Source organism: Parus major, chromosome 3, assembly GCF_001522545.3.
Source record: "Parus major isolate Abel chromosome 3, Parus_major1.1, whole genome shotgun sequence".
Taxonomy (NCBI): domain Eukaryota; kingdom Metazoa; phylum Chordata; class Aves; order Passeriformes; family Paridae; genus Parus; species Parus major.
Window position 1 is genome coordinate 49,486,440 of NC_031770.1, and position 16,577 is coordinate 49,503,016.

The 16,577-nt window shown below is 38.4% G+C and overlaps 1 protein-coding gene across 1 annotated transcript in view; it reads right to left on the reverse strand.

The window, feature by feature from the left end:
• The window catches only part of MAP3K5 (mitogen-activated protein kinase kinase kinase 5), a 103,923-nt gene that overhangs the window by 53,259 nt on the left and 34,087 nt on the right, over nt 1–16,577 (reverse strand). Inside the window, exons 2-6 of the mRNA XM_015620940.3 lie at nt 15,652–15,791; nt 12,915–12,938; nt 2,693–2,886; nt 2,291–2,459; nt 1,247–1,353 (exon numbers count right to left, since the gene is read on the reverse strand). Of these exons, the coding sequence (XP_015476426.1) occupies nt 1,247–1,353; nt 2,291–2,459; nt 2,693–2,886; nt 12,915–12,938; nt 15,652–15,791 (634 nt within the window). The remainder of the gene's footprint in view (nt 1–1,246; nt 1,354–2,290; nt 2,460–2,692; nt 2,887–12,914; nt 12,939–15,651; nt 15,792–16,577) is intronic.

Below are 16,577 nucleotides of genomic sequence, written 5' to 3' on the forward strand. Positions count from 1 at the left end.
TCAGAGGCAACACTTCAGAGCCCACAGAACCAGTGCAGTATAAGGATATGCCTGAAAAGAATATGCTGCAGTTTTTCAGGTTTTTAGTGCCTCAGTGAACTAGTCCCACTTTCAAAGGTGACTTTATCCCAGAAAACTGTGACCTTAAGGTCTAAACAACATACTACAGCTCCAAGGAACACCTAGTGACCCTTGTGAAGCCTCTGTAGAAGTGACAGATACATGCTGGATTATTTAATCTGCAAAAATTCACATATTTATGTCAAAGTGGAAACAAATATTTATACCTTCATTTACCTGGTATAAAAGCACAAGGAAGGACCTGGATATTTTATTCAGACAAAAAATGCCAGACAGCTGTTTTTAAATTTTTTTTTGTTTTCTTTTTTTCTTTCAAAACCAGGGTTATTTTTTCAAGTAATTCCTTGTGACATGTTTTGACATCACTTTCACCTGATATGCAGTTTTAAGCCTCCTCAGTGAACCTGAATTACAAAGTTCAAATCTGTGAGAAGCAGAACCATCTACAGACATTTTCTATACTTGGCCATTTCAATACCTGCTGACACCTGGTCTACTCCTCTAAAAGTCAACAGCAAAATGTTCACTGTGATAACAGCAACGGAGCAGAGAACATCTGTAACTTCCTTTGAAAAAACTCCCCTTTTTGTCACTTGCTTAAATGTCAGTATCCTAGAAAAAAAATCTAGGCTTGGCTTTTATTTAATCCATAGAAGCTGTGTATGTTGCATCATGTATCACATTTTGCCCATGTTATCAGAGAAGGTGAAAGTTAGTTTATCATCATAATACAATAAAATCTTCTTATGGACATTTGATGAATGTTTCCTGTTTCTTCCTCCTGACATTAGCAGAACTCAGACTTGAATGAGATGATGTCTTTCCCAGCACGAATGATGCAGCACTGTCTCTCACACAGCAACGTTAAAAGTGTATTTTACAGAAGGAAAAATATTGTTAGGTATTTATTTGCTCTAATTTAGGTATTGAAACAAAAAATAATGCAAACCTGTGGAAGGACAAATCAAACATGCCAAAGGAAAAGGAATGAAATTTGATAGTATGAAATAAAAAGAAGCTTAGAATCCTCAGAGCCGCTTCAGTCAAAGTCATAAGACTGTGTATAAAGATTCCAGTAGGGAACTTCACACAGGATTACCCACGCCTTACAAAGTTTGAAGCTTTGATTTACTGTTCCACAGCAGAAGGAAGGGTAAATTCTTACCTGTTAAGTGCAAATGCATAATGCAACCTCACATGGTGGTGGGAAGCCAAGTCAAAAGTGGGAAGTTTTTCTAAAGTTTTCACCAATTTCACAATGGAATCATAATCCTTCCAAAGGAAAGGAATAATAAAGTTTTAAGTGACTGTACTAAGGTATGCCTATATATACTCTTCTTCAACCTAAGCAGCTATTATTTCATTTCACTCCATCTTAAGTTTTATGGATTTCAGTTTCTACAGTGTCAAACTGTAAATAGCCTAGCACTAATCAGAGATGGGAATATGCACGGTATTTAGCAGGAAAGCACAATTTAGTCTCCTGTGCTACTTCAGCATGGTCCTTTGGAAATTTTCATACATCTGTTTCATGATTAAAGCTAGCTCCAGGAACTGAACACATGTCAGCGCTCATTTTGTGCAGACATTACTGCAATTCAAAAGCTAACTGGATTTGAATTAAGGCATCTCAAATCTCTGAAGTAGGCATAAGCCACAAAAACAAGACTCTTTAATACCACAGTTTTTAAAGTAGCTTACTCACTGACATATTTAAAAAACAAATAAAAATAATTAAAAAAATCAAACTCAAACCACTTCATAACATTTAAGGAGTGACAATTGAAATTACAGATAAAAAGGCAAACAATTACTAGCATCATTCCAAAACCTGTAACACATATGAGCTATTTATGTTTCCACATGGAACATCACCAGCTTTGGTGACAAAGAATGCATTTGCCTATCAATTGCAAAATGCCACCATAGACTTTAACTACATGCTGTTCATCACACAACAGTGCTGAGACAGAGAACAGTTATTACATGTCATGTACTTTTTAGGTACAGCTATAAAACTCTTTTCTGCTATGGAAAGGCAAACAGTGAAACTACAAAACAAAATAAAAACATCAGAGAAGACATGATAAAAGATTTTTACTAGTATGCTTTATCCACAGTTTATTAAAAAATCTGTACAAAATACACTAAAAATTTCTGTGAGAATGTAATTTATTTTACTACTCCTAGCAGTGCACAGAACTCCTACCTGGATGTCTCTGTAGGACAGCAGCAAATTTATTACAATGTCAGCAGACAAGACTTCAACGTTATCTACTCGCTGCCGAATCCTTGCCAGCTCTGCTGCAAGCTCTTTGCCCGTGTAAAGCGTCCGGGCCTTCCTGATGTCGTTCAAAATGGATTCCCGGAAATACTGGCTGGAGAGGAACAACTTCACATCAGCAATTTGGGACAGGTCCCTCACACTTGTTTTACTGGCCCCACAGCTCTCCCACAACGCGTGTGCGGAACACGTATTGATAAAGCAGTGTCAGTGCAGATATTGGGTCAAGCTGAGCCATTAAGTATCAGTTTTTCTAAACAGAAGGCAGAAGAGGCTGACAGTTATCTTGCCAGCCATTTTACATGGGTGTAGAAGAAGACAACTCACCTTGAACTGGCCTGTGCCACCTTCAAGAGCTGAATAAACCGATCCACCAGAGGTAAGCATATAGGCCCAAGGAGAGACTCAAAACCAGGCGGCATCAGCTCCGTAAGTCCCTTCACGAAACTGCTATCACAGCAGTACACCTTGTTATGTGGAGTTATCATATAAGGAACAAATATGTAGTTCCCAGTGCACATCTACAGGAAAACAAGGGACAATATTTAGCACAGTTATGGCTTGGTGAGCCAAAGTACAAAACAACTGCATATACTATCTGCAGAATTCCACCTGTTGAAGTCAAAGGCAGACCTGCTGTTTACTTCAGCAAGGCTAAGTTTTGACTCATAAATTCAGTTTTCACATCAAATATAATATACAACTGAAATGTATTCTTTCATATTTCTGATCTGCTTCCTGTAAAATCAGTCTTTTCAGAAGTATCAAGTTGACCTTAAAATTGCAGTTGGCTCAGTAGCGAAACAAATCTCAGGCCACACCCTGAAGAGGCAGATGGAATCAAAAGAAGCTGAGCTACTTGCTTTTCAAGGAGACAGATGATTAGAGAGCAGTACAGTTTGGCTTACAGATACTGGAAACAATAACACAATCTTGTTGCCTCACAACAGGAAAACCATAGAGAAAATTAATTCTCATATGAACTACAAAATGACTCAAATAGTTTTGCATTCAAAAAGCAATATAAATTCCCTACTAAGTAGAAAATATTTTCAATGGGACTTGAAATCGTATATAGTTCAGAATAATCACTTACAGAGCACCTCAGTGTTGCTAAACTGCATTGATTTTTATATATCAATGTATCACAGATACTTCGCAAAAAAAACCAAAAAAACCAAAAACTTAAGTATCTTCCAAGGAATAGGGAGGCATGATGTCTGCTGACTGGGGTATGTGTTTGAGTACAGACTTATGTGCAGATAAAGTTGCTGAATATTTGTGGTTTAAAAAGTCTTATCTGTGAGACAGAATACCAACAAAATTGGGATGAGTTCCTCCATTCGTATCTCAAAGCTTAGCCTCTATTACTGAAGTGCCCAGCAGCCCAACAACAAAAGTCTTAAGGAAGCAATTTTTGAGACTCATCATTTTTGGTACCCCTAAATTGCTTCCAGGGTTAATTATTTTCTGCTCAGCTGCTTTTACTCTCCCAGAAGTCAATATGGCAATGCAGACATCACTTCAGAAACTCCCCTGCCTAGCTGAGCTCCACACATTGAGAGGGCATTGACTGAGTAGTTTTTGAATGCACAAAAGCAGCTGTGTTCTTAAAACATGCATTTTAACACACATTATTAGATTTTTAAAAGATGGAAGGACAAAGGTACTCAAGTCTGCAAAACATATGTGTGTAGACATGTCAGTAAACACATGTTTGTGTACAAATCAGAGACTGGCTATGAAAGTACTGGAATTATTTTTAATTACACCCATCATACTATGAAATTGTAAGACCTCAATATAAAGGCAAACCCAATACACACTTCAGAGGGGTATCAATAGACTCTCCAAAATCTAAAACAATTGCATTTACATGAGGTAAATTGAGTTCAACTAACACAGAAGTTGTTTGGAGATTATTATATAGAGTGCCTTGCACAAGGCTTAATTTAGACTTCTTTCCCCAACCACTGCAAATTACTGCTGCTGAAGAGCTAGGGAATATTTATCTCTGTGTGACTGCAGCAATTCCAAAGGAAACTTGAGAACTGGGGAGTATATGACAAATTTTTTAACAAGTAACTAAGGAGTGGGATGCCAGAACCCAAACTGGTTGTCTGTGAAACAGAGAAGTGAATGGATACTTCTATTCAAGAATATCCTAGCATGTAAGGCAATCACATGCTCTCAGCAGTGAATGGATGAACTTTTTACCCTGCTAAAATCTAATGAGCCCCACAATCAAAGGCAGAGGGCAAATCATGAATTTGCTGGAACTGGTTTCAGCAATTATAGGAGATGGGTACACAGCCACTGGCTTAAGAGCCACTATCACACATCAGCAGACTATTCTCCAGTTTCACTTTTCTAGATAAAGGAGAAAAAGGTTGGGAAGTCAGAGTCAAGAAAAAGGGTGAAAGTAGCTACAGATATCCGGAGACAAGAATTTTACTTCCTAATGTTTATTCAGTGCATTTAAAATAAATTCAAGACTGTTTGCAGGAAAACCTTCTCAGACCTCTGACACACCATTTCCAATGCTCAGGTCTTAAAAATCAGCTCTGAAAAAGGATGTTTCCATCTTTCGAAATTCACAAAACCCAAGGTTTACCGTTGTAAAATGGTCATGCCACCTACACAGACAGTACCAGACTTTTAATTTTTAATTCTACCGGGAGGAAAACTGCTCTTCCTGCAGATGACAAGTGCCTGAATCCATTGCTGAGCATGAGCCCTCAGAAACTCATCTTTAGTGCACCTTCTGCAGGAAGTACGTATCTGTTTCTGTGAATCAAGAGTCAGCAAAAGTTTATACACATTCTTCCTGTTAACTGAGGGGGGAAAAGAAAAGCTGATAATAATACAGAGCCTGGTATAGAAGACATGTGGACCCAAGAGTCTTTGGAAGCAGTGGACAGGGAAAAATTTAACAGTAAAAGACGAGGGAAAACTGTGAGAAGAAAAGAGAAGAAAATTAATCCATTTACAGCTGTTCAGAGGGCTCCCAGGGAATTGTCTCAAGGTAGAATCTCACCCTGGTATTCAGTAGCTAGCAGTGTGAAAACAGTGGCCTTTCCCTCAGCTAGGGCATCACTTTGCTTTTTAATTTAACCTAGATAGTTATCTTTTGTGGGAGCTCTGTGTCTGTGAAACCTCTCAAATTCAGCTGAAATTCATCAGACAGACAAATAGGCAGATACAGAACAAATGTGGAGGATGAAAAACCAGTACAAGCTCTTAAGTTTCATTTCCTTAGGAAATACGCTTAAAAAAAAAAAAAAAAAGTAGGAGTACACATGCAACAAAGCTAAGAAACACAAGAAATAACTGACCTCAATTTCACTTCCCTAGCTAAAGAATACAGTAGGTAGATATTTAACAGCTAATCCTAACAAACGCAGACATGCAGTAGCTCTAGAGTAAAAAAAAAATAAATCAAAAGTTATATATTATTTACTAAAGGTGGTGGTGGAAGAAAGATAACAGTGCTGGCAAGACTGCTTTTATATAACAAAGTCTACAGTCCCTACTGTGGAGAAACACACTGTGTCACCATCACAAATTCTAACTGCAAAGAGCTCGACTCCAGCTGCATTTGGGCTATGATTAGGGCGGGAGCCTAGGAGAACCAAGCTGTGGGGGAAGCAGTTGTGGAGCTACTCTAAATATGAGACAACTCTCAAAAATTTTCCCCAAAGCAGAGTGTGCAATTTCTTCTTTTCTCATTCATCGAGTGATGCAATCTGTCTCAGCAACTTATACGTCTTTCTCATCTTTTTTTTGTCAAAATATAAGCTATGCCAAATTAAGTCAAAAAGGATCAGGTGTTCTTTCTGACAGACGCTTCCTATCTGCTCACACTCTGCTTTACATTTTCACTTAGTGCATATTACTAGACTTGGAAGCTTAAATATATTCAATTTATTTTATTAAAATTTGCTCTGTAATATTCCATCTCAACTCTCTGGTATCCAAAAAATCTGGTATTTTTTCTAACCCTAACTGACTTCCCTCTATACTCTAAGTCTGTTAAGCCCACAAGACAAAATTGTTTTACTTTGATCCATTCTTGTGACTCACCATATAATGTATAATGAAAGTAATAGATAGAAGTCTTTCAATAAAAACAGGGTATTTTTTGAAAAGTAGCATTTTAAATACAATTTTAATATTCTGTTATGTCAACACCCTTTAAAAACATGCGTTGATTACTGGGGCTTGAAAAGTGGGTGGGAATAGATCCTTCCCAATCAAGAACAGGTGCTGCAAGTTTCATTTTGCAACCCTCTTTCTTTATAAAACCTTCATTATTTAAGATTCAAAAGCTCAAATTACACTAGTGAAAATGACAAGGGGATTGCAGGGCACCTGAGTTGTATGTTGAAAGGCACTACTGAAAACACCTGGGGCTGGGACAGGACTCGAGTGTGCATGCACAGAGTTCAGTGATAGCTACTGTGGTTCAGACTGATGCACGAGAACTCAGGACATTAGACAGGAAATCCTGGCCTAAGCTTTCAGATCAGCTGAGCTACTTTTACCTGGGGGATATGAACATACATATCTTTGAAAGCCTTGGGCCAGCACACTCAGTACCTGGCAACATCAGGTCATTCTCCAACAGACAATTCATGTCAGCCCATTTCATCAATTTGGTCAGACTAATCAGAAGGCAGAAGTGTGGCTGGCACCAGCTACACACAACTAAATGACAGAATCTGTAATTAATTTTTGCAAATGTTTTAATAGCTCTGTATTTTTCTGATGTCCCTTCCTCATTTACTGAGGACAAATTCCAAAGTGTGAGTAATTTCAGTCAGAGAGGTAAAATTGTTCTTAATAGCTCTGTAATTACAGAATTTAAGACAAGGCTGCTTCTAGCTAGACCTAGAGCACCAAGCACCTCTAGTGCTCCAGTCACTGGAACATTAAGCACCTCTCTCTTGTTCAATATCTCTTCTCAGCTTCTGAAAGAAATTAATACAGCATCTATTTGTATTCAAGAGATAATAAAAATAAATAGCATATACTTAATGATCACAGTAAGAATATAAACCAGCCCTTCTTTCAATATTCCCCTCTTCCACAGAACTACTACTTGTGAAAAGGGCAGCTTTTCAGACTTGAATGAGACCATGTCTTAGAAAGAACATCGTGAAATAAGATAAACCCTATACTCTCTCTCACAAATAAATCTCATGTAATACAATTTTTTTTTTTTTTTTCTGAAAGTTGCTCAGAGTAAAAAGGCATGGTGCTGGACAAAGGAACATTTGAGTTCTGGACAATTAATTACCTTATCCTGACTTTTTCTTCAAAAAGAGGGGAAAAAAATCTGAAAAATTGCAGAGCCAGCGATGCACAGTCCTTCAAATTCCCTAAGGCTCTTTATTAACACTGCTCTGTTGGAATAGTTTAGCAGTCAAATATCCACAGAGGAAAACTGCTTTCAAAGACAAGAAGCATCAAAGAAAACAAAGATTCCCCAAATCAAAACCACGATACTTTAGTCATGGATGGGAGAATCTAGCAGAATGCCACCCACTTGCCAAAGCTTCAGGTCAGCTTCCAATGTAACATTGGAAACTAAAAGAAAAAAAAAAAAAATCAGCTGAAGTAATAAAAATAGCCAGTATCTCTCACAGTAGGAAGTGTTCTTCCTGATGACACTCTTCTAATTAAGAGAGCTTTTCTATTTTTCCCACTCATTCTTTTGAGAAATATCTGCTTTTATTTCAATTCTTCTGGTGAAATTTTTAAGTTAGTTCTCTGACTGCACGTGGTATTATGTGTAGCAGATGGGAAAATCATAAACCAAGTTATTAAATCTATTCCCTCCATCCCCCAAACACACAGTAAATCAACATGTGCTGATATTTTAATGAATACAGACTCAGTTTGGGTTTACTTTCAATCCCACTCGCATGAATGATAGCCTTACTACTGATTTGAAAAGGAACTTAAGTAAGCCTCAAATTAACTGAAGCACAGAGACTGGATCTACTCTATCAAATACTCCCCCTTTTTTGAGAATATATTCTTTCTTTATATACTCAGCAGTAGCATTCTATTGCAGCCATGCTACATCTTAAATGCTTGCTAAAAATCAGCTTACAGTCTACATGGTCATTTGACATAGGAAAAAAGATTACCAACCTTTTCCTAGGAAAGTATATGTTAAATATATTAGTCAAGAATTCAAAAAATTAAAGACTAGGCAAGAGACAGTGTTGTATCATAAATAATAAATACCACAGTTATCATTTTCAATGAAATATTTACTGAAGGCTACACAGCATTTTTACATAGTTGGATGTCAAATTAGCCACAAATCTCTTGTTGGCTGGATGAAAAGTATTAAAAATATTTACCCCTATTTCCATGGAGAAAGAAGCCAACAGTTAAACATACCCTATGCTACAGTCTTTTAACAGCAGCAATATGGAGATCCTGAGCTTGCAGATGCCTCTGGAATGCCTCATCCAGAGTCACAGAATGGGTCAGGTTGGAAGACACCACAGTGGTCATCTGGTCCAACCACTCAAGCAGGGTCATCCTCGGGTACATGGCACAGGACTGTGCCCAGACAGCTCTGGAATATCTCCAGTCAGGGAGACTCCACAATTTCTCTGTGCAATCTGTTCCAGTGCTTGGTCACCAGCACAGCAAAATTCTTCCTCCTATTCAGGTGGAATTTCCTGTGCCTCAGTGTCTGCCCATTGCCTCATGTTCTAGCCCTTGGCACCACTGAAAAGAGCCTGGCTCCATGTTCTTGACACCCTTCCCTCAGATACCTATAGCCATGGATGAGGTCCCCTCTCAGCTGTCTCTTCTCGAGGCTGAACAGGCCCAGCTCCCTCAGCCTTTCCTCCTAAGAGATGCTCCAGTCCTTCCATCATCTTTGCTGCCCTGTGCTGGACCTGCTCCAGGAGCTCCACATCTCTCTTGCACTGGGGATCTCAGAACTGGATGAGTTCTCCCACTCACATTAAAGGAGCGCTACACCAAACTCTCTCAAGCTACATCTTAAACAAGAAGCAATTAGGAAAGGCTGTGGAAAACCAGTAAAAATTACAATCACAGAGGCATAGAATAGTTTGGGTTAGAAGGGACCTTAAATGTCATCCAGTTCCAACATCTCTGTTGTGTCCAGGGACACCTGCCACTAGACCAGGTTGCTCAGAACCCCATCCAGCCTGGCTTTGAACTCTTCCAGGGATGGGGCATCCATAGCTTCTCTGGGCAATCCGTTCCTGTGCCTTACCACCCTCACAGTACATAATTTCTCCCTAATACCTAATCTAAACCTACCCTCTTTGAGCTTGAAGCCATTGCCCTTTGTCCTACCACTACAGTCTGATCCCTTCAAGTGTCAGAAAAGCAAAACCCTACTAATGGTGCCAGGCCATACAACACTAACCCTGTCATTTAATCGCTAATGCCTGCATGTCAGCTGCCCAAGAGAACAATTCCCATTGCCTCCAAGGGCGCTTCTGATCAGACCAGGAGCTGTTTTGCAGTCTCACACCCCAGGCAGCCCCCAAGGCTAACCACTTCCCCAACCTGGTGCAAGAAAGCAGCCTGAACTGAAAGGTGTGCACTGTGTCAACGTGTAACTTACTGCAATGGGTTGAAAACCACATGTAGAATACATTCATATTAAACACTCAAGATTCAGCAAGAAGTCAATTTTTTAAAAAATTGAATAGACCTGCAACTTTCCTCCAAAGGTGGTAGAATTTAAACTGTGGTGAATTATGATGAAATTAAAACTGGTTAGCTAAACTAGCAATATACAGTCATGAACCATAACCTTTACAGCAACCTCTTATGACTGAAAGTGTTTACTAGTAATTTCTAGAATGCCTCTGCTGCTTGACTGACCCCAAAAATCAGATAACAGCAAAAACTAAACTTAAGCTTTCAACCAGCAAAGTAACTACCTCCTGTAAAAATGTATGGTTTTGGTATTACTGGAACGTTTGGAAAAGGTCCAACTAAACAGCTATAAAACCACATATAACAGGAAATAAGCCAATGTTATCTTGTACTGCTCTGCTCAGACAGGCTCCAGGCAGCTTATCCTCGCTATGCAACATTGTATTGACTATTATTAGGAAGCACAAAAATCCCGTCAGAAGAACAAAACAGTCGTCAATAGATTTTTTTATTTTTTAATCCCACTTATTTTTAGGGATCCAAGTTTTAGGAAAAGCAAACACAAGGCATTTCAGTTCAGCAGATGCACACAAACTTGTTTTACAACCTTTTTAATCCCCTGGTGCCAAGGATACCACAGTCCTGATATGGTTGATGTTTGCATGCTATTAAAATGTGCGTTGTAGAATAGCAAGACTGAACTCCTTGTTCATCCATACGTGAATTTTATTATATTTTCAAATCAGTAACCTCACATGACTGTTTTTGTTAAGGGTGGGCATCAGAGACATGGCTTCTGTAGAACAGAAGCTCTATCATACCCATTTATCCAAGAATCTTAAAATTTATGAAGAAAAATTATTTTTACGAAGCAGGTATTATATTCAGTACTTAGGCATGCACCAACATTGTGAAAAATCTATTTCCAGGTGATTTGGCTGACATCATGCTGAAAAAAGTGAGGAGAAAAGAGACAAAGGAGCTCCTAAAACCATTTCACTGACTTCCCTGTTCTAATCCCAGGGAAAATACTTCCTCCCAGAAAAGATGTTATGTGGGTGTGCTTGAAAACATCTGAGACTTTCAAGGAACACATTCTTTTTCTGGCATACACTGAAGCATTTCTAAAAGTGATAAATGACAGTGTCACAGTCACCTATCCAAATTTAAATGGAAAACAGAACAATCCTTTCTGAAACAGATGAAGGCCAAGTTATCTTACCTCTCCTTGAGCTTCGGGGACTGTCATTTAAAAACAGGACAAGACGACATCTCCCCTTTATTCTATTGTACCAGTCATCTCCTGCTGGCTTCCTGCTAAGAGAGCTCTCCCTCTACCCTCCCAGGAACATTACATTAGTCACACATCATTTTCTCTAGGTCCTGGGCCACCAGAACAAAAACACAGAATGTAATAGATTCATTTACAAGAAAGGCCTCACTGTTCTCTTTTCATTTTATGGAAAAGACCTAACTGATCATTTCTTCCACTTTCATTAGAGAAAGGCGAGAGATTTCTAGTCTAGCACATCTTTCACAGCCTTCTGTGAGTGTCTGAAAAGCACTTTTTTGGTTAAGAGCTATACAAAAATTCTATAAGGAAACCTCTTTGCTTTTTTGGGTTTTTTAAACAAAAAAAAAAAAAAAAAAGCTGTAATTTAAAATGCAACATTAGACCAAAGCTCACACTGGTTTTGAAGCCATCTTTAGAAACTCCATGCAGAGAAAAGACTCCATCTTTTTCAGAGAGTCATATTTCACACTGGCAAAAATAATTACTTAATCCACTATCAAATAAAGAAGTAAAATCAGGAATGCTGCAGTTTTCATGGCCGTGAGGAAAATAAAACCTGGTCAGTTTCTGAAATTAAATACTTCATATGCTCCTCTAGAAATTTTTATTCAAATATGTGGAATAGTACAGCACGCACATAGCACCTCAGGATATCGGCACAGCACTGACTAGCCTCCATGAAATTATATCTTAGCAAATGTGGCTACCCGTAAGTCACGAAGCGAAGCCAAGAACAACTCAACATGCCAAATATATATTCTGACATGACTGGCCCTGCTGCTCCAGAACAAACCACATTGAAAAAGCAGTGTTCTCCCAGCCACAAGTCTGCCTGTCTTGAACTTGGGAGTGAAAAAGGGAGATTTGGAAGGTCAACATCAGAAACCAAAGGGACACCAGGGTGCAGAAAGCTACAGTTTAATAATGGCTGGCACTCAGACCGCCAGGATCTGCACTGCACTTGGACTAACAGGCTCCAGGACTCAACTTCTAGAAATAAATACTCTCTTTATATATGTATTTTATACATATAGACACATACATCTATATATACATACATAGATATATCTGTACATATATATATACACACACAGATATACCTACATATATATGCACATACATATATTTACACACACATATATATACATGCATACATATATATACACTTTTTTCTTCACAGCTGTAGCCATGGGTTACTAAAATGAGCAACAGTTTCCAAATAACTCTATTTTCTAATAGAGTATTTTAAAAAAAAACCCCAAACATTAAAGAACACTGTGCAGAAAAAGTCAACAAAAAAAAGAAGATAAAATAACAAATGCAAATGGGTGTGAGATAATATTACAGACAAGTAAAGGCAGCAGCAGCAAATACCACTGATAGATAGAGGCAAGGTAAGAAGTGAGCCTGGTACCTAGCAACCAAGTGATATACTCATTTGCTGCTAGAATTTCCAGAATTATACATCTAACTCAGTAAATGCAGTAGGAGAATGTTCAACGATTGAAGTGGAAAACTGAATATAAACAACATTAAATGAAACAGAAGTTTGGAGTGTTTATAATTCAACTGAAATCCATACATCATACTTACATTATTCTTCTGGCAAATAATTTCCTGAAATAAAAAAGAAAAAAAAGAAAATAATGTTGATAGAACTAGGAAAGCTATCTGATCAGTATGACTTTCTAATATTACTGTTTACACACATGAGAAGAAAAGGTTGGTTGACAGATGTTTGCTGTGAAATCAACATAAATGAGGTATTGTCTCAGAAGAGACAAAATTACTATGGAACCAAGTAGATACATACAATTTGTATATAGACAAGAGCATACCTACTGTCTGCATGTGAATATACATTTGTACATATACACATATATACATGGCCCTCCTGTTATAAATTTTCCTAGAGGGATGATGTCCAGAAGTTATCTATTAGTAAACATATATTCATATTTGGAAAGTCAAATATAGAAAGTAACATTTGCTACCAGGAAAAGCAATCAAAAAGAATAGTAAAAGCAGTATTCATATGAGGTTTTAAAATATTCCAAAACTGCTTGAAATTCACTTGGCTCTAATAATCAGATGCAAAGAACATATCTTCACGTTTTCAATGTGAATTTTCAATGAGAATGAGAAGCACACACACATGGAAAGAGTTGATTCCTGCACACTAATACAGGTGATACTCAAGTACCAAGGTGATAGCTCAAGTGAAAACCACTTTTGAACAATGATCATCTTGCTTCCAGTACGATTTGTCAGCAAGTTCTGATCCCACTGATCAGCTTTGCCTGTGCCACTGACACTGTTGAGCAGCTTCACCAGCACAACAGCATTAAAAACAAGCACAGTGTCAAACCACGGCACCTCATACTTTCCATGTTGCTTAAGTTGGGCTTTGATAAAACTGCTCTTTTCCCTGTTGAGAGGGGCATGTTTCACATATGACTGTTTCTAGCTTTCCAAGTGTGGGTGATAAAGGTCTGGTCAAATCCCGCAGCATGAACAGGAACATCTTCAACTAGATCAAGCCGATCAAAGCCCTGCCTAGCCTGGCCTGAATGTTTATGCATAAGAACATTTCACCCACAAAAGTTTACTTACACTGCTTTGTTCCCTGATTAAACCATGTCCTGCAGTTCTGTATTTTCTTCATTTTCAGTTCTTTCAGTTTTTGAATTCCCCCTTCCATGCAAGATTAAAAATGCTCTCCTGCATTGCTTCTACTCTTACCTGTTGGCTGTAACAAGTACAGGAACAAACACTGCCTCAGAAAACATCCCAGGGTGCGCAAAGCTACTTTTATTAAGCAGCTACTAACTAGTATGGAAAGGGTCTCATTCTTTGACTACTTCCCTACAGACTATCAAGAGCAGAAACATAAACCCAGTTCAAAGCTAAGGGAGACCAAACAGAGTCTTTCAATCAGCAGAGTACCGGGGGCAACTGTGACATCCAAGTCTCCCTGCACACAGCTGGATTTCCACCAATGCCAGTGGAAATCCAGAACGTGACCCATTTACAAAATCCAAACAACTAAAAAGTTCTTCCAAGTGCTTAAGAAAGCCTGATGCCTCACCCCAAGTGATTTCTCAGTGGGAGTTGGGTATTTGGCTCTTTGCCCAGTACAGTGAAATTCAACTCTGCTTATACTGGAGATCACTGTACTTTACACAATTGAATTAAATTCCCAGATACATCTTCTGTCATTAGCATTATTTTCAGGGCTTTTATCTCTTTTTATATCTTTGTGTTGCAAAAAGAAAGGAAATTGGGTTGCAAGCAGCCCAGTTAGCTGAGAAAATTTAGAGGGAAGAGCAGGGAAAGAAACTGAGTTACCAAGCACGTCCCTCCCAAATAGAGGGCCAACCTGAAAAATACGGGACAGAATCAAAACCAAATAGCCTGCACTTGCCAGAAGCAGTGGAAGCAAACCCTTCCTGAGTGGTGCTGGTGCCCAGACTGCAGTCTGACTCACCAAGCTGCTCACTCTAAATTCTTCTTCTCAGCAAAGCTTGGAAGGGAAGTGCAAGAGGATAAAACACCTCCTGAGTAAAGCCAATGCATCTGAGAGAGGGGAAGTAATTGGAAAGACTACCATCCAAATTGTCAATCCTTTTCCACCACGGAAGTTGCTAAACCTTTTGGATAGTTGCAGTAGGAAGCAAGTGTCAACTCCTTGGCTGACAAAATTCACAGCCCCATATATTATCTTAAAACACCCTCTTGCCTTAAACCGAAGTACCATATTGTGCACAGAGGCACGAGTTTTGTTTTTACTGACTCCATTACACTGCCGCTAATCTCCAGCTCAGCAGTCCTGCAAGTACCTGATGCAAACAGCTGTAACTCAGGAAGATTTAGCAGGGGGTATCAGGAGGCCCTATGAGGTTTGGCAGAAAACTGCATATTTAGACAGAAGCTAAAGCCTAAGGATTATTTTGCTGTCTACACACTACCACTCACACAGGATTGTTATTACTCCAACAGTTTACCACAAACACCAATAATTCCATTGAATGACAAAGTCTTGCATTTAGTTTCTCATCTCAAATTTGGCAAACTTCTGTTTCTGTAAACAGCCACTTAACAGCTGGCTATTTAACTGACTGTGATCAAGTAATCTAAATTTTTCTCTTTAGAAAACTAAACTGAGTTTTTACAGCATTGCATTGTAGACATCTTTGCCAGACCTCAGAACATTTTTGCTCTTCTGTTCTGAACCACAAGTGGCAGGTGTATTTCTTACAGAAATAACCTATTTCAAGTGTTAGACTAGCTGTGACTTGCCCTCCAACCCCCTTTTTCCACCCAGAGCTACCTTCAGTGACTGTAGAGACTCTGCATTTGTGTCACAGTAGAGGATAATGTTGTTAGCCATGCTGAAGCTCTCCCTGACTCCAAGATGGTAGAAGAGGGAAGGTTGACGGAAGGCGTCACTCATCTCTACAACAGCAATATCTGCAGAAAGAATTTTAAAAAAAAAATAAAAAAAATTGTCAATGCCACACCTTTCTGACAGTCAAATGCATCTAGGTCATGTTTCTTTACCCAATTAATTTTGGTAGGAGGACCTGACTTTAAGTAGGAAATAAGAGAGCTAGAGGGATTTTATGCTGGAATTTTGAACACATCAGGATGTGGTTTAGTTTTTTTCCTATTTCACTATTACTCCTCTACTTTTTCATTAAATGAGACCTTAAAACTGTAAAAACAGATAAAACACCAACCAAGAAAAGGAAAAAAAAATCAGTTGCTGTCTTGAATAAAATCCACTTGATAAATCTATACAGTGTGAGTGATAACCTTAGGGAAAAATAAAAGGAAGAAAATTACATTTAATGTGTTTTACCCTGTGCAAGTCACACTAAAACTTCATGTAATATGTAACATACTGTATAGATTCGGTACTAGAACTTTGGAAGAAAACAAACTGAAAGGCAACATTCCAGTATCCATTACCTATTTATATTAACGGATTACTAGATCTATTTTGATTTATATAGAAAGATGATAGAATGAGAAAATGACAAGGTACAGATGGAAAGAGGGAGTGAATGTATAAAACCAAAGAAGGCCCCGTATAAGTAAAAACTTAACTGTACAGAGAATTCTGTTCATAATAAATTTTACCTGGGCAAAAAATGCATGTAAGCACATACACAAACATTTACGGAACAAGGAATGTAGGTCCACAATTTCTGTTAAACCATGTGTTTATCTTGATCAGATTTGCACCAGTGTCCA